Source organism: Chroicocephalus ridibundus, chromosome 3 (assembly GCF_963924245.1).
Source record: "Chroicocephalus ridibundus chromosome 3, bChrRid1.1, whole genome shotgun sequence".
In the NCBI taxonomy this organism is placed as follows: domain Eukaryota; kingdom Metazoa; phylum Chordata; class Aves; order Charadriiformes; family Laridae; genus Chroicocephalus; species Chroicocephalus ridibundus.
Genome location: NC_086286.1, coordinates 64483452 through 64509235, shown reverse-complemented (window position 1 = coordinate 64509235; position 25784 = coordinate 64483452). Strand labels below are relative to the sequence as shown.

At 46.5% G+C, this 25784-nt stretch overlaps 2 protein-coding genes across 3 annotated transcripts in view; both read right to left on the bottom strand.

The window, feature by feature from the left end:
* Nucleotides 1–3966, bottom strand: part of TXLNB (taxilin beta) — a 38519-nt gene extending 34553 nt beyond the window's left edge. For both annotated transcript variants that reach the window (XM_063329462.1, XM_063329463.1), the window contains exon 1: nucleotides 3798–3966. The gene's annotated coding sequence lies outside the window, so the exon portion shown is untranslated. The remainder of the gene's footprint in view (nucleotides 1–3797) is intronic.
* Nucleotides 3967–19821: 15855 nt separating this feature from the next.
* CITED2 (Cbp/p300 interacting transactivator with Glu/Asp rich carboxy-terminal domain 2) lies at nucleotides 19822–22772 on the bottom strand. The gene is made up of 2 exons (XM_063329461.1): nucleotides 22493–22772; nucleotides 19822–21819 (listed from the first exon to the last, which is right to left on the bottom strand). Exon 2 carries the CDS (start codon nucleotides 21810–21812, stop codon nucleotides 21078–21080), a length of 735 nt encoding a protein of 244 aa, XP_063185531.1. The 5' UTR covers nucleotides 21813–21819; nucleotides 22493–22772; the 3' UTR covers nucleotides 19822–21077.
* Between the last annotated feature and the right edge of the window lie 3012 nt (nucleotides 22773–25784).

Genomic DNA, 25784 nt, shown 5'->3' with positions numbered 1-25784 from the left:
ATCTTGTTTTAACGGAGTTAATTGACTGCCAATTAATTCAAGGTCAGCAAGATTATTGTAAATGCTAAGCTAGAAGCTCCACAAAATATGTGGTTTTTTCTGACATGTTCAGACTACTGTTTACAGAGGTATTCATTAATTTGATCTAATTGGCAGTTGGCGATCAATCAGCTAGAAAACCTAGGATCACCAGCTCTTGTCTAGACAGAACAAAAGCCTCACAAAGTACATCCCCAATTTAAACTAGCTATTTTTGTAATACTCTCATCACAGAAGGAGAACAGGATTGCTAAATGCTCCATTTCCAAATATGAATTTCTCTTTTACCCATCTCCCTCTCTTTGTCACAAGGCACAAGTCGATGTGATCCTCGCTGCACCCTGACTCTCTCCCTTGGCTGCCTCCCAACTCCCAGCTGCGTCGCTCATGGAGCAGCACCATCCGGCTAAAGGTTTCCACCTACGTAAATTACTGAGCATGCCTGCAAACACAGTAGGCTTTAAATCAACAGCGGCAATCGATTTACGCACAGCATTTCTCAGTAATAAGGGAAACACACAGGTGAATGAAAGAGAAACTGGATGTTTAGAATCAAGGACACGAGATGTCTAAAAGCTGGCCTCACAGGAAATCTTCCCTAACATACATTCCTGGCTAGAAAGGGATTAGTAATTATCAGTCTCTGAAACCATGGCAATTCACATCTGTTGAGGTTCAGGCCACCTGGAGGTGGAACCACAGAAATACCCAGCACTGAACCTTTAACTCAAGGATGCCCACCTTAATGGATCATACTGGGGATCGTATTTACACAGACAAGTAAATATTTTAATGTTTTATTCCGTTGTCCTACAGGCTAAACCAGAGGTCTGATAACTACTTTCAGTACAAACACAAGACTTCTGCGCCTTGTTTTGTGTAACAGCTTTCCCAGCGTCACAGAGTTTATATTTAGGCAGACAGGGCAGCTTGCATCTGCTGAGAGCAGCCCACTCACAGCCTTTGATGCTGGGAGGTTTTACTGCAGTTGGCCCCGGTCCTCCTCATGCTCCAGCCTGTTTAACCTTGATGGACATCAGGAATTCTTCCTTATCAGGTCATAAGAGACTTTCATTGCCAATCATCTCAGCAAGACACAAAGTGTTTACATCATATGCTATTTTCGACACAGTAATCCTTAAAAATTAGGTGATTGAGCCCAGAAGAGAAATTCCTTGGTTCCTCAAGGAATTTTAAACTTGCCCAATTTTAGACTACCCACCCCTTGAGTTTTGTGACTCCTACTACCATTGCTGTTGCCCCCAGGCACCTGAATTTCCAACATGGCCTTATCCTGTTTCATGGCAAGGAGGAGGACTGACTGGTTTTCTGGCTGAGCCTGAGCATTGCATCTTGTTTACTCTTTTCCTCCTGCGCTGTCAAATCCTGGACTGGTTCCACAGCCCTGAGATCAGTATCTTTTGTGGCCCTGGTGATATGTATGGAAGCTTGATCCCAGACACCTGTGGTTGATGCCTACGGATAGTCACTCTGGTCCTGCTCTCCTCCAATGGGAAACACCCTGTTATGGTTTGAGAAAACCAGTAACAATTTATTGTTGTTTAGACAATTATTCTATCACCCAATGACCCTTCCCTACCTGGAAAGGGGAATCGGGGAAAGCAAGGAAACACGAGGGCTGAAATATAAATAGATTTAATAACATAAGACTAAATAATTAACAATAATACTAAAGAACCGGTATTAATCCCAAAACTAATATAAGGTATACAAGAATTATACTCAGCCAGTTCTATCAGTAGGGAGCTGTGCGCTCCCAGCTGTGGACAGTAAATGTCAGACACTGCGAGCGCTACGGCTTCAGGAGAAAGGGACGGCAGCAGGGGCCCGGCACCGGAGCAAGAAGTTCCTCTGGACCGCTGCCATCAAGGGAGAGAGAAACTACACAGCAAACTTTCTAATATATATCGAATGTGATGTTCATGGTATGAAATAATGCTGTTGGCCAGCTCGGGTCACATGCCCAGGCCTCGCTCCTCCCCATCCCTGCACCTGGCAGGGCTTGAAAACACTGAGACCTTGAATCCCACATTGCCTAGCTGGCTATAAAGTAAATATTTTCATGAATTTGGACACTAAAGTCTTCCAAAAGTGGAGTTTTCCCCAGCATTAGAGGAGAAATTAGTCCTGTGTCGCTCAAACAGGGACACACCCCCAAGAGCCAGAGGGAGCTACTGTCTCCCCACTCTAGGAGTGGCTTTATCCTCCTTCCTCTGGCAAAAGCTTGGGATAACCCAGGAGAGCAATGGAGTTCCTCGAGGCACGAATAACCTCCAGTCTCAGGTGGGAGGTGACAGTCACCAGTCGTCCCAGGCTGATGCCTTTCTGTAGGAGGACTCATGGCCCACCTGCCATCCCACAAGGAGAGGGGTGCTTGGGGCAGCAGCGCTCTGCAGTTGGCCCCAAAGGCACAGAACTGGGCTGAGCACACAGCATAGCCACAGCTGCACTCAGAGGCAACAAAAAAAAAGGTGTGCTGCTCAGCTCAGCCTGGTAATGTGCTGAGTTTGTTTGTCTCTGACAACATCCCCTAACATTTCACATTTACGGCACAATTTGCCTGTGCTGTGCTTTGAAATCAGCCGGTACCTCCAAAGCAAACGGTCGGTCGGCAAGACCCAGCGCCTGGTTTAGTAGAGCTGCAGATGCCATCCCTTCTGCTGCTGGGAAAACTGTCCCCTGCGCCGGGCACCGCGTCAGCCCACCTCTCGCACCGCAGGAGCCGACCCGGCACCAACAAAGCACAGAACAAACATCCTCTTCTCCGCTTCTCCGTCAGACTGTCTTGCACGCCGTCGCGGAGTTTTGTTTATCTTTTTTAAACTAGAGCGCTCGCTTCCCCTTCCTTCTCACGGGAAATGCTTCCTCCTTCCCTTCTTGCAGCTTGAACTTCTGGATGGTTTACAAACTGGTCTATATTTAGCTCTTGCGTCCCCATGTATCCAGCAGAAGGACACATGGCACCTGCTCTGCAGCCAGGAGTTATTTTAAGCACTTCTAAAATGGGTAATGGCATTTAGCACTTTATGCTCAACATTCATATACACACACACACAATTCTCTAAAACAAAGCGTTTTACACCAGCCAGCATGTGCTGATAAAACCTGAATTTTTACCTCGCCATGACACCAGATTGAACTACAGTAACACCTCAAGGCAGCACATATTAAATTCTGGAATGGCCCGCCCTACTGTGGCTCCAATTACCCTCCAGAAAACTACAAGTGCCTTGTTATAGCCTAGACACTGTCCTACGTATTGCTTCAGAAAGCGGTGATAAAACCAGCTTTATCAGCTACACGCTATATTTGAACAGCTTTATGATTTATGCATAGTTTTCTAGTACAAAACCAAACAAAAGTTTGGAGGCTTCGTGGCAAGTTTCCATACAAGCATGGAAAGAACCAGACTCAGAGACTTTCTGAAGTCTCATGCGGCACCTGATCTTGATCACTTACTGTTGTAGCAAACCAGCCATGGCCCCTAGTCTCACTTAAAGGCAAGCTCAACCAAAGTCATCTTAAATTTTTGTTATCACTCTTTAGAGAAGCATGTCTTACTTTCACCAACAGCCTTAGATACTTGCCTGTTTCCCTCACACATCACACGGTGCCCAGGCTTTTAAGGCTATTCCTAGAAAACGTGGGCTGACAGTCCCAAAGGGAAGTACTTAGACAAAAGCCCTTGCACCATGCCACCAAGCAGTGACAGCAAGGAAGCTGTTCATCAGACTTACCGGAGCAAAGAGAAGAGCTGAGTGGAGAAAAAAAGTCAGGCAGAAAGCTCAGGCAAGGGCACGCCAGCAGCAGGACACTGGTACTGTAGTCCTGCCACCGAGGGAAGAGGCATGGGAAGACCAAGCGAGGTGGGGAAGGACAGAATGACACAGCAGGAGCAAACACTGCGGAGACTGAATGCGCGGTTTGCAGGGGACCGGCTGTGATAGGCGAGCAGGGAGGCTGCCTGCTGGCTGGCAGCGTGAGCCAGCTATGTTGGCTATTCCCTGCTCCGACAGACATAGCGTGAGATTAGAGATTTAGGCCCTCAGAGAGAGAAAATGAAGGAAGGATTCATACACAGCTGTTATCCTTGAAAAGTAAGTTTTAATGAGTTGACATGTGCTGCGTGAAATTTGTCTATATTGACTATGGATTGGTCAAACTCGGTCTAATTTTTCTGTCTGCACCAGAAAGACCGGGATGGCTTTCCATAATGCGAGCTCGCAGCTGTGACCGCCCTTTGCAACCTGGGATTTGGACAGGATTTGTTAAAAACCAGACTGATGCTTAATCATAGACTCACTGGCTGGAAGGGACCACAGGAGGTCTTTAGTTCAACTTCTTGCTCAAAGCAAGCTCAGCTATGAGCTTAGACCAGGTCTCTCAGGGCTTTATGTTAGTCTTAAAACCCTCTGAGGATGGAGACTGCATGGCCTCCATGCTGTTTATCCATGCTGTTTAGCCAGCCTGACTGTCTTCGTGGTGAAAACCTACCTTCATACCTAGCCTGAACTTCCCTCGTTTCAGCTTGTGCCCATTGCCTCTTGTCCTCCCACCTTACATCCCTATGAAGTGCCTGTCTTTGTCTTCTTGATAATCTCCTATTAGGTACTCTGGGGCTGCAGTTAGGGAGCCCCAAAGCTGTCTCTTCTCCAGGCTGAACATCCCACTTTGCCCTCCTCTCGTCATGGGACAAGTGCTCCAGCCCCAGCCACTGTGGTGCCCCTCCAGTGAATTGACCAGCTTGTCCCATGGGGGCAGCAAGGCTAATGGAGATGGCTGGTGTAGCTGTCCCCCTGATCCCAGTAGCTCTCAAACAAATGTTCTCATTGGTAACCTGTCTAACCTACTTTCTGCAGGTTACCGTGACGGCTCACATTGGCCCAAAGTTGTTTATACAAACAAGCAGAGCACTCCCCAGGGAGCTCAGCTGCATGCTGTTTATCCAGAGACCAACATCTCCCACTTCGGTGGCCCACAAGCCACTCAGGCAGCATCTTGAGATGCCAGATGGCCTCAGGACCATCTGCTGCCCGCTCCCTAGAGAGAGATGTAGGTCAGTTTAATGCACAAATATGCAAACAACTGAGAAGTGATAGGCTGGTACTGGAGGTGGCAGACAGTGCTACAAGAAGTGGGACTTCGGCTCCAGTGAAAAATAATAAGGCTCAGAACAACATTAGGAGGGAAAAGTATGTATGGTACAATGTTTTGGAGCAAACCCTCAAATGGACCCGTTGTTGCATGGCACTAGAGGATTCAGAAATGTTTTGCACCTGATTTACAAGGGATATAAGAGAACACAGTACTGGGCAGCTCAGCATCAAGAAGTACTGGCTCAGAAATAGTCCATATTTTAGCAGCATCCCAGGCTTTCACTGGAGAGGACCAAAGGTCCTGCTATATTTGTGAAGATAGTGTCTGTGGGGTGGAGAGAACATACTTGGAGTGGTTTCTCATTAATCTTATTTTTCTACTTCAAAAAGGCAGCTAATGCTATCTCGGAATGCATGGGCATCATGGCTTAAGGAAAAATCAGTTCACTGAATCTTCGTCAGACACTGGTGGTGGCTCAGTAGTGCTCCTAAGAAAGTCACAGACTTAAAGATAATGAAAGGGAGCTTGCAAGGTGGTGGGCTGCTTCTGTGAATCTTTTGGAGGGTGTTGGAAACCAGCCGGATGTGTTTTGAGAGAAGATAAAGCTCTGGGGTTGTTCGTGACAGGGCAGAGTGAGCCAGCTGAATACCGGTGAAGATAAGAGTGCTTGCGTGGGCTCCTTGCGCTCCTCCTGTTTTGACTGGACAATTCTCCTGTTCCAGTCCCCTGTTCATTTTTCTTTTTGGAATAAAATCAGCTCCAGGGTTTCTGAGATCAAAATGCACAACTGAGCTACCAAGGAGCTAAGCAACATCTGAGTTGCAGAAAATTACACCGGCATATCCTCACTCCTTGGCAAACGCAAGGCAAGACATGTTCAGCTTCACCCTCTTTCACTGGGGTTAAAGCTATTATGCGTTAGCTCATTTTTGCAGCAGACTGACAGCAGGCACACAGACCCTTATCGCAGCTCAAATGACATGCAAAGATTCAACTAGGTGGTGGGAACCTGGTCATGTCCTTGAGACATGACAACGTACCGGTAACAGGAAATTAGTTGGGGTCATCGTTATAAAAACTAACTACAAGAAATCCAAAGCTGCATGTTCTGAATTGTTCCTGAATACGCAAGTAAAGAAAACAGTCTCTGGAACAGTCAGGGAACACAAAGGAGGGGATAAAATCAGTGTTCCTGAGTATGTGGGGAGTATGTGTGTGTAGCTCCAGAGGATTAAAAGGGGTCTGCTGGATTTTGGCCAGTGAATTGGAACAACCACCTTAAGAATGGAAAGGGAAACAGACTGATAATTTTAGAGGACAGTGTTGAAACTGCCATGCAGGCAATTTACATGCTGAGGACGACTGACCGATTGGCATTTGGACTCCGCATGCTGGGATGGTTGCATCTGGCGAGCTGAGGAGAGAGCTGGCTAAAAACTCCCTCTGTGAAACCTGCACTGCTTCTGAGGTTTCTGCTTTAGCAATGCTTTGGGTGTTTCATGTCCCTGTTTAGGGGAAAAGAAAGACGCGCTTTCTCTAATCCAAGAGAAAGAGGAGAAACGTACCTTCCTGATAGAAGTGGTAGACCACTCCTTGAGAATTTGCTGTAACAAGGCTGAAGTTATTTTTCAGCTGTGTTCCATTGTGAGCTGGATTGCATAGCCAGAACCCTACACTCTCTCTACACTCTGCTTTGAAAAATGCAGGCTCTGACCGAAGGCAATACTATGTTGGTTAAAACCACTTTTTAAAGTTTTGAGGGTTTCTTTTTCACCACAAGCAATGGCAAGCCTTAATTCTTCTTCCACCTAAATGAAAGCTTAATTTCTGCAGAAGCTCTAAAATCCCCTGATATTAGACTGATACAGACTGATTTGGCCTGGAGGCCAGTCTCTTGGCAGAAGTCTGCACTGGCCAGAAAAGAGCTGTCTGCACCCCTCTGCAAATTGCAGCTGCTTTGCCCCATGAAATCCTTCTTGCCAGCAGCACAAGAAAATCTGGAGACAACCATTCCTAGTCCCATCATACACAGGGATGTAGACTGCAGTTGACTGCCGTGGTCTGCCACTTCAGTGCAAGGTCTGTATCAGTGAGAGCATTATTTTTGGATTTTGGCACAGAAACCCCACTAAGAACCTGGAGGAGTTCTTCAGGGCTCTCCTACTGAACAGGTTTTGGTTTATTTTTGGGAAGATACAAGTCTTTCAAATTATATTGAACCAGGGCAGAACCAGTTCCTGTAATACCACTATTTCAGTTAATTATATTGGAAATAAAATCAATCCATTCTGATTAAATACATACCATAATACACATATGTGACTACATAATTATTTAATATACTTATAACACAATAATATATAGTAACAAGCAGGCATGTAAGATACATAACGAAAGTATAACGTGTATGAAGAATTTAAAAATGCCTGTAATGTAAAATGTAAAAGTACAATTCAGAAGGAGCCCTCATAAAGCTCTTGAAACACAGAAGCACAGACATGTGTGAGCAGCAGTTTAGAAGTCAGAAGCTTGCTGAGCCCGGCAGCGCTGTGGGCTGCCCGCTGTGGGCAGCTACAACTGAACCAGTGTTGGGAGAGTCCTATGAGGTCCCAATGCGAAGCTTCTCAAGATGGATCTCTGCTGGGTTTAATTTACTTCTATAGAAATGTCATAAACACCTGGACCAACGAGACATTTTGCATGGTGACCTCTTGGGAATCATTTCTCTCTTGCTTAGTTCTGTGTCAATGAAAAAAAAAAAATAAAAGGAAAAACCCCCACCATATTTGCATTTATTTGCATACACAAAGCAGGTGTTCCACACTGCATCAATTTTCTACAGATTTCCTAGCTCCAAATCAATCTCCAAAGGGTTGGGAGGTTATGATTTGCCTTCTAATAAGATTTTATGGCCTGAAGGGTTTGTCATATACCTAAGGCTTGTCCGTTTTGTTTTTTTTCTACAGCTCAAAGATCCTGGCTACCAATGGCAGTTAATAACACAGACAAATTAGCTGACACAGAAAATCCCAATAGGCAACAGGCTTAACTATTTTAAGCAAATAATTTAATTTTTAATCTACATCAGTAAGACTATAATTTCTGAATTTTAGCAAGGAAACCACTCTAAGAATCTGGAGGAATTCCCCACGGTTTGCTACTGAACAGTTTTTGATTTATTCTTGGAAAGATTCAAGTCTTTTGAAACCTTAAGAGCAAGCAAAATCAATTATCAGGGTTTCAATTTTCTCCAGGCAATTTCCACCGCTTCAGCTTGCCCAAGAGATAGACTCTCCATAAATACATTATGCTATGTTCTATTTGAAGAATTTGGTAAAGTGGAGAATAGCTTCAGTTGAAAAATCACACATAAAGGTAAAGGAATCCCTCAGGTGAGGCATGCAGTCACACCTGAATGCATCTCTGCAGTCTGGAAACAACTCTTCTCCAATATATACAGGTAATTTATTGGGAAGGAGAAGAGCAGTATTATCTGTTTCCAGTTATTCTGGTACTGCAGTGAAGTTACTGCTGATTTACACCTTTATAAGATAACATAAAATCTAGCATAAAGCTTCAAAAAGGTACTGACTCCTGAAGCAGCCTATTTCTAACATAATTTAATTTTAAAATGATGCTCCTCTAGGCAGAAATGATCTTCTGTCAACAGTCTGTGGGAACAGAGTTGGGCCAAGTCAACCGTCAACCCTGGACATTTTGTGAACCTGCCAGGAGAAACCTCTGGGCCCAGTTCAGATGTGATTATGCTGTAAATCACATATCAAGTGTAATTTGGAATTCTTTTAAAAGCCAACGGTACATTGGTCAAGGATGGGTTGTAGAGGAGAAATTATCTATGCCAGTGAGATAGTGTAAACCGACTTGCTTTTTGCCTTTCCCTCCCTCTTCTAGCCCCTTCCATTTGGCAGTGATGTTCACTTGCATCAGTTCCATTATCAGTGTGCAACACTTTTTTTTTTTTTGCTCAGATTGCATCTAGAACTGGCTTGTAAAAATTAGAAATGGAAAAGACTTATTAAAGGCTCAGTCCTGCAGCAGCTGCGCATGTGGAACTGCCATTGATTTCCCAAGCAGCACCTGCTGGTGAGCAGCACAGAGAATAAAGCAAATTAGAAATTGAAGGCCAGCTCTCTCAGCTGTACGGGCTGTACATGGGCGGTAAAGCATCTCGTAATTGGAGACAAACATCTTTCTCTGGAAAGGACAACGTCCAAATTCTGCTGACAATCATAAGTAAGCTGAGGGGGGCGGGGGGCTGAGCAACGCTGAGGTTATGACTGACCTGTCTAAGACTACGGGAGGGAAGAATAGAGACTGACACAATAGCAACGACACAGATTGAGATAACGCTTAAAAAACGCTTGGAAAGGAGGGGGAACATTTGTGGTGAAAGATAAAGACAGATAAAGACCTGTAGAAAACAAGAAACAAGTCGGGGGGGGGGACAACAGAGACAGTGATCGTGAAATAAATCCTAATGAGAATCTTATTTTATCGGATAATGACAGGGTGGCTGATGAACTGTTAGTTCAGAAGGAACCACGTGGTGATGTGCAGAGCTGGCAGCACTACTGTGTGATGTCTGAAGCTGCTGCTGATGTAAACACCAATGACCTATTTTAAGACATGTGGAAAGAGAATCACTACATGGAAAAGGCAAAAGGATCCAAAAGGTATATTGGCATTAACAGATCAGAACTGTGAAATAGTGTTAATTGTGTGGGTGGATAAGGATTTTCTAGATGTCTAAGTAGAATCATCTTATTAAACATAACACGTTTGGGGCACCAAATGAGTAAGGAAGAAAATAAACCCCAAGAGATGAAAGAATGAATAAAGAAAAGATCAGGTGAGAGTGACTTTCATATTTTACTGAGCTGAAAGCCAAATACAAGTGGTGGCACCAATGTCAATATATTTTTTAGAATATAGTAAATCTTCATTTTGTATACATAAAAAGCCTATATAAGTCATATTTATTGTGAAGCCAAATTAGTCTCTAATGGGACTTTAATGGCAGTATACATATGAATATATATTTAGTATTTAGTTTTAGATATCTTCAGGTGTGTCTCCAAAAATCTACTACTACTACTGTGAATTTGAAAAGTTTTTTTCCTCTAACAATACTCTAAAAGAGAGGATGGGTTAGATCTCAGTGCTTCTCAATAGCTGCAGAGCAGTTATGTAATTTGGAGACCCCCAAACCAGCTGGAGTACAGGGAATTGCTGAAATAGGGAAAAATCAACCATTTACACTCCCTTGGAACCAGAGAGAACAATTCTAGTTCACTCAGATACTTTGAAATCATCATCAGCCAATCTGTAACATTGTCTGTGCTCCTACAGCACTGGAAGACACCTCACTAGTTACTGTTTACCTTATTATTATATTTTTTTCCTCTAGCTATTAGTTATGTTTTATGAGCCCAAAATGTATTTTACTACAAAACATGGTTATCTGGGATTAAAATATTTAAATCAAACTTTTAGAATTCAAGATGTAGGAAGAAGCTTCTGTGGCAGTGATTTCCAGTTGTGTAGCAGCTTGCATGCAAGGACCTAATATAATCTATTAGGCAAGTTCAACATCAAGCAGCCATGAACTGCAAAAAGCACATTGTACTCATTATTTGAAAGGGTAAACTGAGACATAAAGTGTTACATGTTAATACACAATAAATAATGACTTGCCCGAGGTCACACAGATGGGAACAAGATGTGCTCAGATTCTTTCCTACTTTAATTGTGGCACTCTTGCTCTATACAGGAGGGCTGGAATTGCACGCTCAGAGTGAAGGGGAGCTCCACCTCGCAAAAATGTTCAGTGTCTTTTATGTATTTTACGCACTTCCACTTTCTGCAAAGGGTTTGCATCCGTTGTGAAATTCACAGGATCCGCCTAGACAACTTGAATAAAGATGGTCTTTATTCACTGCTTTGCAAAAAAGGAAGGCTAAGTTAGGTAAATTATAGGACTGAAGGGCCTAAATGTTAGCCAACGTAAAGTAATCTTCCCTACACAAAGGAACCTTACCTCACATGACCACAGAAAATTGAGATTCTGATTTTCATTAAATTCATAAGACATCTGAGAGCTCTCGCAGCTATTTCAGGAGATGTGACTATGACAACCCACACAGGACAATGTAAACAAAATAACCGGGCTGTCATATTGCCATTCTAATGACTAATAAATACTACCTTTTCTCAGTTTGTTTTCTTTTTTTCTCATCGTTTGGTCTCCCACCTGCCTTCCCTGTCTTATAAGAGAGCCAGTGCGTAAGCCCCCCAGGGCCCCCTTTCTGTTGCACGCTTGTGCGCTCCTGGCACAGCAGGCTCCTGCTCTCTGGTCGCACCTCCAGGCTCTTCAGTGTTAAGCTGCTGTGCCGTAATCTTTCCGCACTAGGAGATCGTCCAGCAGGGCAGGCAGGAAGGACAGTCACTATTTGTAAGATCCTGGACTGTTTTGACAACCAAAGAATGGGAAAAATAAAATCTGTCTTTAGTCCTTTTCTTCTTCACAAAAAGGAAAAAGTTGCTGCAGGGCACACGGGGCAGTAAGTCCCCCTGAAACCTCCTATGTGCCAGCCAACAAGCAACGAGGAGAAGATACAGCTCTGTTAAACCTGGCTTGCTCTGTCTTTGCTTTCCTTTTATGTCACCAACTACCGTTTGACTAGCTGGGTCCTTTGGACACTTTATCGATTTCAAAGTCCTATTCTGTCATGCTGTTCCATCTTAGACAGTCAGGTGTCAAGGATACCCACAGGTCATCAGTCTTCCAGGTAACCATCATCAAAAAAGTGGAAGAAGAGAGAAATGCAGCATTTTGGAATGATCACCCATCTCAGGCAACAAATACTGAGGAATGACGAACCCCGTAACTGCTGGCACAAGCCGGCACAAACTGGCAACTTGCCTTTCTAAAGGCAAGTATGAACCACCTCCCCCCCACTACCCCCCATAACAATGGATTTACTGGCAGCCTGAATTGGTTGGGACGTTAAATACTATATCTATCTATTCCTTCATTGTTTTAGGAGAACAACCAGAAAGAGAAAAGTGCCTATACTCCTAAGATGCGACATACATGAAAGTGAAGAACTCAGCGTGCGTGAACTTATGTTTCCTTAAAAAGTAACATGCAATTTCCTCACAATGAAAGAGGCTGGTAAAAGCCACTGACCAAAAGCAGTTTGGAGCTCTTCATTTTTGTGGGGGAGAAAAAAAATTAGGAAAATGTTAGTCAATCAGATTCAGCAGAAAATGTCTAACTCGGCTTTCCACCTACCTTGCTTTCCTTTTCAGTAGTTAAAGGCCACTTGCTACCAGAGTGATGCAAAAAAATCCACCAAAGCTAAGAAAGAAGACCTTTTCAGGTTATTTCAACTTATGCTGACGAAAAATAGCCATCAGAAAGTCCCACTAAATCATTATTAGAATGATTATAACAGTAACAATAAGCTAATATCAGAGGAAAATATGGATCAGAAAATACCCTAATCCATTCCTGGCCTAAACACCACATTAAGAATACACTCAAATACGTTGTTATATTTGAATTAAGTTAATAAGGACCTCAGATAGACTCCTGGTCATTGCAGTGATTGTGAATCCTGACTTAGTCCAATTTAAAATCATCGTAACATGAGGTGTTGGAGTTACAGAGGATGGGTTATATCTGCACCTACACTGCTGCGCTCATGCAATGCTTTAACCTGTTCAGGCAGGGATGCCAGCAACACCACTCCAGAGGCCCAAGAAGGACTTACAAGACCTGAGACTGATTTACACCCCTATGGTGTACCCTGGCCAAGCAATGTATAGTCCTCCTAAAATGAATAATGTGTTCAGAGCACTTCTAGGCCCACGGACTCTGGTGGGGCGACTTAGGGGAAACTGAAATAACAACATTAGACTTAGAATATGCAATGCAGTTTTGGCATAAAGTACTGCCTGCACTCCAAAAGGGATGCCAAGGGTATAGCTATACTGGGTAAGTCATCAGTCAAGCCTTGATTTTTGACTTGGACGCCATTGGCCAAGCAGATATCTTGGTCAGAACTAGACCCAGAGCACCATTGATCTAGATTCTGGTGATGAAGCTTACCTGGGAAAATCACAGGTGGATAATAATCTTAATTCCTGTTAATCTTCACAATGAAGCCTTTTGAAAGCTGACCATAAAATACAACAACAACAACAACAACAAAATGAATAATTTGGCTTACACACTAGGTCTTTTCTTGTTTTGCCTTATCTCCAATCAAAGCAATGAGGATACCATTCAGGGCAAAACTGTTATGTACAGAAAGAGCTAGAGAAATGTGAAGGCCAGGCAAGGAAGCAAAGTATTGTCTCTTTCTTCCTTAGGCCAAAATACTAACTGAGAGTTCAGCTTTGGAATTTAGAAGTGCTCTGCTTCACTGGTTTCTGGGGGACCAGCCTCTTTTAAACACAGCCCTTGGGGTAGTAGAGCCTGGGGGAAAAACACACAACCAAACCCAAGTCCTCTAATAGCTTTCTATGGAGAAGACTTTATTGCTTGTGATATTTACATGTAAAATAAATGATGTCAAAAAGACTCCTGGACTAGAAGGTCTGGACTAGAAGGAACCCTGTGCGTATTAACCTGTTTTTTTGATGGCATTGTGGAATTGCCGAGATGGGATTCTTGCATTAGGCTCTACTCCATAAGCATCCATCGCTATTCACTCTGACTGCATTTCATTCGGTTAAAATGTACACGATAAATCAAATTAAAAGGCTGCTCTTTTAAATACTTTAATCAATAAGAAACGCGAGGCTTCAGCTACACCTAGTGGACAAACTCTGGGTACTGCAGCCTTTCTGCAGCCACTCCGGTAGCCTGGGTTTATCTGTCCTTTTAAATTACTCTTGCTCTGTTTCAATATATAAACAGGGAATTGAAACCAGGCACCTCCAAGTACGTGTCAACAATTTAAACAGCCACTTTCAAAAATCTGTGTGATTATCTGTGCACTGCTGTCTTTCGCGTAAAGCACTTGATTAAAAAGTCAGGCAAGAGGACCCTCTCTCAAAAGGGGAGAGCTAAGAAATAGGAAAAGAAGCCACGCGACGGGACAGCAGGCTGCCCTGCAGCAGGTCCCTGTCTGCAAAGCTGGGGACAGGCTGAGACGCCCGTCAGAGGTTGCTTGTGTCCTTATAGGGCAAAGTCACACTCAAGGTGACTGGTGACAGACCAGCTGTCGCCTTCCCCTACCATCCGAGGGCACGGCTGCAATAAACCACCGCACCGGCTGACCGCACGTCCCAAAGCAAACACGCTACCACCTCCAACGCTTTCAGCGGCCTGTCTTTGCCCTGATTAAACTGAAGTGAGGACACGAGAAAGCACAGGGCCTGGCCACAGAAAGGAAATCCCACCAGATGAGGTTGAGATACTGGATTACAGGGGATTTAAAAAGAGACAAGGTGTTTTTCAGAAGCAGGACTGAGCACAAGCTTCAGGTCCATCTTTTGGCTACAGTGGTTTTCAGTGTGGTGGCTGACTGGGATGGGAATGGGACCGCTTCCTACTTGTCTTCCAGGAGCAAGGACACGGACACCATGTCCATCCTCAAGAGCAGAGCAGCCGGCACACAGGACTGCAGGCTTCATCGGCTCCGCCCGACGGCAGCTTTGTTCACTTACAGCCCGCAGAGCAAATTCAGGTTTATGTTGTAAATACTCATCTGTGAAGAAAGTTAACACCTCATGTTTTCTCAAATTCTTCACTTCTCCGGTGTACATTGTGCCCCATCAGACATGACAAGCAAAACCAAGCTGTCCCCATCACTCCAGAGACAGGCACCTGTTTATAGCTTGTGGGTTAGGGCTGGCTCTCAGACCCATCCCCTAAAACTTTCTCTGTGATGGTCACAAATAATTTTTTTTTCTGCCTACTACTTAGGAAGGCTTTATATTCATCTCCATACCTGTGTTCAAACCTTGCCCTTCATCTCCATGTCGGATCACGCGCTCGCCTTAGTGTAGCCTGCTGAGAAGCAACCCAGAAGCAACCCAAAATATAACTAGTAACCCTCGTAATCCTATAAGTGACCTAAAATGTAACTATTTATCTTCCCTATAAAGCGGATGTGTGCAGAGGCATGGTGTCATTTCCTGTGGTTGGAAATTCCCAAGGATATATTCCTGCTTTCAAATACATACTTTACTTCATATGAAGTCGATGGAGGACATATAACTGTATAAGGTTTGTAGACAGAGATAATATCAATTATTAGACCAAATAACGTAGCTGGAAGAAAGCAGAAAAGATTTTGAGTAACAAGCCTTTAAATACTTATTCCAGCAGAGAGAGAGAGTGAGATCTGAAATTCTCTGTGTAACTTCTGTTTGAACAGCAGCGGATAAGATGTTTTATAGACTTTCAGAAACTTCACCCTCTCCTGCGCAGTGCATTAGCATTAGCGAAGCTGGCTGCAGTAGGAAACTCACCGTGCAATTGCTGGAAGGCTTTTGGTCAAAACTGCACATAAGTAGGTGCACCTTCAGCATCTTCTTGGGACAAGCATCTGCTAAATATTTAGCTTTTGAGCTTAAGAAACGCTGTGTATACTCACACTAATAACTTCAGCCACGGTTTTAGGAGCTTGACAATTCAGAAAGTTTCTTTTATTTTACTTTATTGCTGAGAAAATAGGTAAAGTCTTGACAAATGAACACGTCAATAGATGGAGAAAACAAAATGGCCTGGTGAAAGAAAAAGGTGAGAAAAGTGGTCAGCATTTTATGAAGCCTGATAATCTGGAAAATCTTTTGCTTATTTTTAATATGGTAAATATGTGTCTTTCAAAATCTGTTTCAGGCTTGTGATGAAACTGCCCCTCTGTAATTTTTTAAGAGGGGGAAGGGCACAGCAGATGGAAAGGGACTGCGATACCTGATCCATCTCTATTAAAAACCTGGTGTTGCAAATTTCTTTCTAAAATGAGGCAAAGAGAGTAACAGAGAACCTACCATACCAGTGGCTCATCTGTTCAGTCATTTGATGTATCTCATTATTGTTGCATTTACTGAGACTCAACTTTATCTTGTGTGCGAGCACAATAGTGGCACCATATTGAAATGTGTAAATATATTTTCAGAAACTATGTAAAACACCTCCTCTGTACTGACAAAATGATGCACTTAGAATACATGAAACCCTGAGAAAATGCTGCTGCCTTGGGTTCCAAATTCCTTTGATTCCTCATCTTAGTTTTATTGCACATGCAGTGTTATCTGACAAATATACTTGCCTGACTATTTAAAAAATACTTTGTCTTATCATTTAAACAGCTCCTGTCAATGTTACTTAGTCCTTGTTCACACTACTATCCCTATGAGCGATGATACAGAAATAGATCAGGTTAAGGTCGGTGTGTGTAGCCCAGATCCGTAACATTGGCATTTCTTATTCCTGTCTGGGGTAACCCCGCAGAGAGTATTTTGGAGGAAATGAAGTCTTCAAAAAGGATAAATGTAGGTCCAGGGACAAGAACTGCTTTTCTGACTTCATTTCTCTCCCCTCCATGCCCATGTCCACCACAGTTTTGATGAGATTTCCAATACCAGGGAGTATTGGCCTTGGTCTGCTGCTATGGGAAGATGACGCAGAAGCTACCCCTGCCCTGAAGAAGTATTGTGGTGCGGCTCCACAGACACATGCCATAGCCTTGGGCCAAACACCAGAGATCCGCTGGGCTTCGTATCCAACTTCTCTAGCAGATCTGGAGTGTGGAAAACATCTCCCGGGGGAAAAACTTAAAAAAAAAAAAAAAAAAGGAAAGCAAAAAAAGAAACAAATGAAAGGAACTCTGCAAATCCAGATGTTGGAATTTTCCAATCCCCCTAGCAAGACAAGATAAGCAGGGGATAATCCTCGTTTATATAACTTTTTTTTTTTTTTTAAAAAAAAACATAACCTGAGACCAACAGGCATGTTTTCACAAGGTTTGTTTGCTTGCTCTCTAAACCCACGCCGAGAAATTTCGGGAGGCTCCGCACCCCCTGGGGCCACCGTGCCGTGCCGTGCCGTGCCCGGTGCTGGGCAGGGCCCTGACGGGCACCGGGCCGGCTCCTCTCGCTGCGGGACGTGCCCTTCCTCCCCCCCCCCGCCCCCCGGCACAGCCCAACGCGGTAGGGGGAAGGAGCTCCCCGACTCGGGGCGGGGGGAGGCGCGGCTGCCCGTCCGCTGCCGGTCCCTCCGCGCCCGCGGGAGGGCGGCGGCAGCGAGCGCGGCCGCCCGAAAGGGGGCGCCCTGGTGCCGCCGGTCGCGTGGCGCAGGTGGCGGCCGCGCCGGGAACCGCGCCGGGAACCGCGCCGGGAACCGCGCCGGGAACCGCGCCGGGAACCGCGCCGGGAACCGCGCTCGGGCCTCCCGCAGCGGCCCCAGCCTGCATCGGCGGAGCCCCGGCCGTGAGGGGGCAGCCGACCCCCCACCACCACCGCTACCTCCGGCCGCCCGCCCCGGCGCCCACCCGTGAATTCCTTATTCCTGGGGAGGTGGCGGGGGGGGAAAAAGGCGGAGGATTGCGTTAATCGGCATCTAATTTTCCGCCGCGCGTGTCTTGCGTGGCGGGGCGGCTTAGGGCTGATCTCTCTTCCAAATAAAGCGGCGCGTCTATTTCTGGCGGTGGCTTACAGAGGAGCAGATCTCATGTACCATGTTGGAAGTTTTTGAAAAACAGCCAAAGTCCAGAGGTCAGGTTTCCTGTGCTGAGAGCAACTTAATGGGATGCAAGACGGCAACGTCCGTCCTTCGCGAGGATCTGGCGGTGGCTGGAAAACTGGGTCACCGTGCATTTTTTCACTAATCGCTGGGTTCAAATAATAAATTACTGCGGCGCGTTTCTAAACAGTGTGGAGGCTGGAGGGGATCTACTGGAAGGCCTGTTACTGCTTCAGCCAGTGGGAGCATTGCCAAGGGGTTCACGCCAGGAAGATGAGGGTCAGGCTCCCAATATCGCTTGGTGGATGATATTATGAATACGAAGATACGTAGCTGCGCCATCCACTGGGATCTGACTCTTCATTAGAAATTAAGGGACAAGGTAGGCAATAGGATTGTTTTGCAAATTTCCCCGGGGTCTACTTTTAGGAAATTGTAAAACTCCTTGACGATGCCTTGCCCAAAGCCAGTGCTTTCAGTAGCTGCTTGTTGTTTAGAGGCAGCAGCTCTCAGGAGTTTTACAAGGAGTCATACGCAAATAGCCTCTACCAGCGTGCCCGGAAAACTGCCTATTCTTGGAAAAGCTTATATGGAAGGATTTAATGTTGACAGACTTAAGTAGTGATGTCTCAGCTGTGAAGAATCTGTTGTTTAACCAACTTTATGAAGCAAAAGTGCTTATATCATTAAAGCGAGAGTATTCCCTTTTGTTTTGGGTTAATGGTGGAGGCTTTAAACATCTATGAGATTTGGTATCCTCCCCAACTCCAGCAGAAGAGGGCAATGCATCATGTGCAGAACAGCCTGGAAATGGAAAAAGGATTTATATAGTGGCAAGTTGGGCAATGGCTGTTAAAACTACAGCTGTATTCTTCTCAACGCTCTTTTACGTTATTGGTGAGTTGATACGTTATGATTCGCTGCCATTTGATGTTAAATTTACTGTCACAAAACATTAGCAATCACTGGCTGAAACCAGAAGGTTGTTTTTTCTAAATTCTTGGGTGCTGATAGTTGCTCAAGAACAGGCTCTTACCACCTGCAGGGAGTTTTCCCAGAAGTGTACACTTCTTTCTACTTTTGATAATACTTTAATACAAGCATAATATTTTTTTTTTTACATTCACAAAAGATACTAGCTGCTTCGTGTTTGTAAGGCAAAGAAGGTCAACTATCACTTTTCTCACCATCTGGGACAATTTTAGCAATAGTAATCAGTTTAATTTCCCAGCTTGATCCAAAGCACTCCTATTTACACTCCCACTGTGTGGCGATATCCTCCCCTGTTTACGTGCCCATGTTTAAAATTTAACATCTACTATGCTGTTTTTTCTTCCTATTAAATTCAGAAGACATGGCTGAAAAAATAAGCAAAAAGTAAGCACAGTGGTATCGCTCCTGTGTCGAACCTGGGAAGCGTGGCTAAAGGGGATTACATGTATTATTAGGGTCCTGATCCCAGAGTCCTCGCTGAAGTAATAACTTGTGCGGGAGCTTTGCCAAAGGCTGAGTGGGGGCAGAGGGCTGCAACAGTTGGCACTAAAGGAGCAAGGTGTCAATTACCTTATAATAATGGGCGTTTTCCTCCCAAATGTTTAAAGTAGACCTCTATGGATTTGCCCGTGGCTTTAGTTGGTAGCAATTTCTGGGACAGAAGGGTTGGAGATGTCCCCCGGTGGAATATTTTAAGGATATATGCCCGTTCTCCTAAGTCACTGGAAATGAAGCACAATCAGATCTGGATCGATGCAGCAACCTCCCGTGTTAACCCTGTGAGGTGCGAGGGGCGGGACGACACCCACCACCCTCCCTTCCCAAGTTACAAATACTTGCATTTTACGCGCTTGGTCTTTTTACACAGCTCTTCCAGGTGAGATAACAAATATACAAAAGAACAAAGTCTACTATATAAATGAAAGCAGATTTATAAAATTACAAGTTTAATAGATAAATATAATAAATACTTTATGCATCATAACTCTGGACAACTACATTTAAAGCAAGTATGTTGGCAAGTCACAAAAAAGTTGCGCCTCGGCAACTTCATTTTTCATAAAACCACACTGACAGGCATATTACAATGTTACGTATGAGGCTTTATGCTGTAAGTATGTTCAAATCCCGCTCACCTACCGAGTTCACCATGACATATATATGGGTGTAGTGTACTTTCTATTTTGGAATGTCTTTTTGCACACCAACACGGTTGTACAGATAGATGTTCCACTTACCAGGGACAGTGGGGAAGAGTTTTGAAGAAAAAAATACTGGTAAATGACTTCTAGAAAAACTAAAGCATTTCTTAACTTTTTATTGACATTGGCAAATTAAAATATAATAAATTAACAATATTTTCTCAAAAAAATGTTTTGTACAAAAATACTGTCAAAATTTCCTGAAAAGCTTTCAACACAGTAGTATCTTTTCATGTACGGAATAAACTATATTAGCACAGTGTCAAAATGCTGAAGACAGAAACAAAATAAAAAAAAATAATCTGTGAAATGTTTGCCACTAGTCAACATTCCATCCACACCATATTATTGTCTGTACATATGGGGGAGGGGGAATGGGTAGCAGACTTTTTAAGTAACAGTATTACTTTTCCTGATCTGGAAAGGTTTGGCCCACATCTGTTAAGCTTCCAGTTTAGCGTATTAAAAAAAAAAAAAAATTATTAGTCTGCACTGCAATGCATAGTTAAAAATTAAGCAAGATGGCAGCATTTGTGCAGTAGTATCTGCCCTTCAAAGTTCATGCAACCAACTAATGCATTTTTTTCCCTGTTCGCTCAGAATTTGAATGCAGTTCAAGTCATTGGAAATCATCGTTTACAAAATCCACTAGATTAAGCAATTTGCCGAGATTAATATCTAACAGTTCAGCACTGTGGGAATTATGGGCACGTTACTGCGAGGAAATTAAGAGAGCGAGGAGGGGAGGGGGGTGGCCAACATAAAAAGGCAGAGTTTGCTAGAAATTATTACTACAGGAGGGGACGTGAATGTCAAAGCTACAAAAAAGTGGCAGCGATTTAAGGAGGGAAAAAAAAAAAGAAAAAAAAAAGAATTTATACAAGCGCATAGTTGACTCTGCTTTCCAGATTCTCACCTTTTCAAGCCCTGAAAAGTGAGACACCGTGTCTAGGGGAATGTTTTCATTCGCACCGATAGAAAGTCCTTTGTTTGTTTTAAATGAATCAGCAGCTCACCCTGCTGGGCTGCTGTTTGCAAACGAAGTCTGTCATGAAGTCAAACTCGTTCTGTCCCAACCACAGCTCGGGAAGCTCCTTGATGCGATCCAGCCCCATTTCGATGACTAAGGACATGAGGACCTCCTCGTCGATGAAGTCAGTGTCTATGACATTGGGCGGCAGCATTGCCGCGGGGACGTGGGGGACGGCGGGCGGCAAGCCGCTGCCACCGCCGCCGCCGCCGCCGCCGTGCTTGGGGTTGCAGTCCCTGAAATGCTGCTGCTGGCTACTGCCGTTCAGCTGGTGGCTACCGGGGTGCAAGTCCGGCATGTAGTGGCTGTGGGGGTAGGGGTGGTGGCTGAAGTACTGGTTGTTCAGCTTCTGGAGCTGCATGCTGGCGCTCAGCTGCCCTCCTGGGCTGGCGACGGGGGGGGCCATGAACTGGGAGCCGCTGAAGCGGGCGGGGGGCGGCATGCTGCCGGCCGGGTGCCCTCCGCTCACGCCCCCCGGCCCCATGGCGTGCCTCACCCCGCTGCTCGCGTTCATATTCCCGGTTCCGTAATGTATATGGTCGCCCATCAGGGCGCTGAAGGCGTGCTGCTGCGGCGGCTGCTGCTGCTGGTGGTGGTGATGGGGGGCGGGAAACTGCCCCATGCCCATCCGATGCGCGGGGTGGTGGTGAAGCCCGCCGGATCCGTCGGGGAATCGCCCGTGGTTCATGGCCATCATGTGGTCCGCCATCGCCCACCTGGAAAGTTAGCGTGTGAATACATTAGGAAAAATAACACCCTCGGACATCCAGCCGCCCTCTCCCGGACGGGCTGCATCTGCCTGGCCCTGGGAGAAACGACTTCGCCGGTCCCGCCGTCCTCTTTTTTCTCGGGGGTCGGGGAAAAAAAAAATTAAAAAATTAAAAAAAAAAAAAAAAATCCCCTACCGCGGCTCCTTCACCGTGGAATACAAAGGGAAAAATAAAAGGGGAGTCTGCGGTACGAAAATCCCAGTCCCCTCCGCTAATCCGGCGAGCAACACGCCTTCCCACTCCAAGTTGTGCATACCTATCAGCGGAAAGTGTTGCATACGGCAACAGCCGCCTCCTCCCCGCACCTTCAAAAGGCGCCCGAGCCCCCCGGCTTCGCCCCGGAAGGCAGCGGGTATTCCACGGCGCTCTCGCGAACTTGCGGGGAAGGAGCAAAGAACTGGGAAGTCCCACCTAGCCGCTGTCAGCAACTTTTAGAATTAAGTCCTAATTATTTTTGGGAAAAAAAAATAAAAATAAAAATGCAGCAATGCACCGATGAGGAGGTAAAGCCGGGCAGCTGAGAAATACCTTTCCTCGCGTGTTTAAACAGTCACATTTTTTTTTCCTGTTGCACACAAAAGGGACACCCGGCACCAGCTACGAGAACCACCGCACTCACCTCCCGGCTTCTTTCTTCTTTTGCTTCAAAGGTGGCGGTGGAAGCAGTCAGCAAAAGTCACCCAGCATAGAGAGGGCTTTCCCCGGCTTCTCTCCTCTCTCCTCTCCTCGGCGCTTACGTGCCCGGCGCTGCGATCGCTGCCGCAGCCCCGGAGCTGTTTTTCACTCCTCGGCGAGGCTCATCGGCACTTGCCAACAATGAGCTGTGTTTCTTACCCAGCTTTGGCCACGGCTAATATAGGATTTCAGAAGGGAGGAGCAAAACCCTTACAGGCAACCAGAAGTAAAACCTGGAGCAAGCGAGGGGAAAAAAAAAAAAAAAAAAAAAAAAAAAAAAAAGGAAAAAAAAAGAAAGAAAGACAGGAAAAAAAAAACCCCAACACCCAGCGCGCACACGCAGAGGGGCACACGCGTGCAGGGAGACACGCGGGAAGGGGCCAGGCGGCTCTGGAAGGCGCCCGAGCAGCCCGCTCCCCCCGGCTAGGCGACACGCGTGTCTGTGGGTGGCTTGCGCCGCGCTCCGCGTTTCACACACATCTCCCCCCCGCCCCCCCCGGGAACAAAGCGGGGCTGCGCGGCGGGGCGGCAGGGAGCAGCGCCCCGCGGCCCCCTCCGAGCCCACGGCCGCTCACCCGCCCACGGGGCGGCCACGGCGGAGGCCACCGCCCACGGCCACGGCTCCGACCGGCTCCGCGCTCGGGCATCTCCCGGCTCCATCCCGCCTTGTCCGCTCGTGTCGCCGCAGCGCGGCGGCCGCGGACACGCGTGGGGCTGCGCGCTCCCTCCGGCAGCGCTGCCCGGGCGGGGCGAGGTCCGCCCCTCCGGCGCGGCCGCCGTGCAGGTGCCGGCCCCGCCGGCGTGAAACCCCCCAGACCCGCGTGGGAGCCCCGGGGCCGGCCCCTCTCCCGGCGGCGAGATCCGAGAGCCACCTTTTTCCAGAGACACAGGCGCCCCATGCGGGAAGTGTGTGTGGGGTGCCGGCACCACCACCGCCCCCCCCTGCATCTCTCGTGTTTGCCCCACAGCCGCTCGGGGTCTGCGGGGCGAGTGCCCACTCACTCTTGCCCTTGGCCGTGTTGGTGGGGTTTATTAGCGTTATTTATGATTGTTTTTTCTTGGAATGGCAAAGAAAAACAGAACATGCTGTCGAGGTTTAGGCTGCGCTGGTGCGGGTGGGTACGCGCTGGTGCGGGTGGGTACGCGCTTTGCAAAGGCGATGGCCCTGGCTGGGCATGTCTCCTGTCCCCTGTCACTTCCCTGTGTCCTCGCAGCATCACCCAGTCAGGGCCACGCGTGTGCAAGCCCCCCGCAACCCCCCCGGAGACCAGCGCTCCTGCCTCTTGCTCCAGATCCACCAGCTCCTTTCCGGAGGGCGGCCGTGCCCAAGTTGTGGGGAAGCGCCAAGGGGTCGGCGGAGGCTGCCGCAGGGAAGCACGGGATGGTGGCCTATTTTCAATAGTGCCTTCACCTGGCTTTCTGCTCCCCCTCTCTGCTTTCCCCCTTCCAGTTGCCCACGGGCTCGCCGAGGGGGCAGTGGTAGGCAGGACACAAGAAATTGTGTGCTTGTCTTTTGAGGTCAAAGCGTCCATCGTGTAGGCTGAGATGGGGTTTCTGCTCCTGCAGGAGGTCCTCCCTGGGGAGGCGCAGGTGAGGGCCAATGGGATACTTAGAGATGCTGCCCATGTGGCTGCCCTTTTGGTGGGCTCAGCCCCTTTTGGGTGGGCTAGGCCCTTACCTGGCTGCAGTGAACTATGAAGGTGAAACCAAAAGGAGGGTTAGCCCCAGCTCGTCTCCCCCTGGGATGGAAGCAGAGTTGGGTTCCCGGGTGCAGCAAGGTATGGAGGATGAGAGGAGAAGCGCAATTCCCTGCCCAAAGCCACGTGGGTGGGTGGCAGTGGGTGGGCACATACAAGATGCCAGAAAAATTCCCGGTTGACATCCCAGCTGTGAGGGACAGCAGGGATAGAATCAAAGCCCTGAGAGGGCAGGAAGCTTTTCAAGTGTCAGAGTTACCTTGAGGAAGTGACCTACCCTGCAGCTCCCTTTCCGGCAGCAATTAAGTAGGGTGCCCACCATGATTTTACCTTTTGGTCTTCAAATGCAAGTGAGTAGGTGGACGTTTGGGAGTTGCCATTGAACCAAGACCTCCAGTACAGCCAGGGATGGTCAGAAAAGTGACAGTACCTTTCTGGAGATTTTTTCTTCTGGTGGCTGTGCAGGTTTTGCAGGACAAAACAATGAATAATAAGAAGATCTTGTTCCATTTGGCAAGTAGTCAGCTGTGTATCATGACAAGTGGTTTGTTTAATGTCACATATCCATGGTGATACTGGTATGCCTTTTTGCTCTCCACTGCCTTAAGTTTGCGATCCTTTTTAAAGCCAAGCACACATCATATCACCGCCCTGCAAATGCCCTTTCCTATTTTTGGCTTTCAGTTGCTGGAAGCTGCCAGCTTGCCGAAGTGAGTTATGGAGAACTGGCATGAGACTGCCAGAATTGGTGGGGAAGTCACAGCCTCCATGACACCTCACTCACACAAAACGGATCTTCAGGTATTTACAGCCCACATACAAAGAATTAGGCAGGACGGAACTTTCTTCATTGAGGGTTGCAATGGGGTCCAGATAGGGCTCAGCAGAGCGGTGCCAGACGAGCCCAGTTTGTCATTGTTTAAGGCCAGAGCAAAGTGGGAACACAATCAGTTGGTTGCTTTCCAGGAAATGGCTGGAAGACTGGTGACAGGCAGCTAGGGGAATGCGGGACAAAGCATGAGCCCATCACCACTGAGCTAGCAGGGAGCCCCGAACCTCAGCTGTTTGCCTCTCCTGATCTAAGCCACCGTTATTTAAAGAAATCTTTTCACTCGTATTCTTCAAAGTCTTCTGCATACCTGAGTTGGTTCTTCAGTCAGACAGCAAGAAAGCAGGGCACTGCATATTGGGAGAATGCCGGAGATGGCCAGGGGCGGGAATGAAAGCAGCAGGGTTCACAGAGTCACTCCTCAGTGAAGAATCTGAGTAGAGTTGAAAGCAGAATGTGACTGCTGTGCCCATCTAGGAAGAATCACTGAGAAATATCAAACATGACAACAGAAAAGATGGGAAAAGATGGATCCTCAGTTGGGTGTTAACATTTTGGATCGGAAGGTCAGGCAGGCACTGAGGGTGGGTTGCAGATGTGGCCCCGCTCACTCCTTCCAGACTGGAACGTCTGCACAGTGCGGTGAATGGAAGGAAAGGAAAATCAAAAAGGAGAATCCCAGATGGTGTTTTTCCAGGTATTTACTGGAA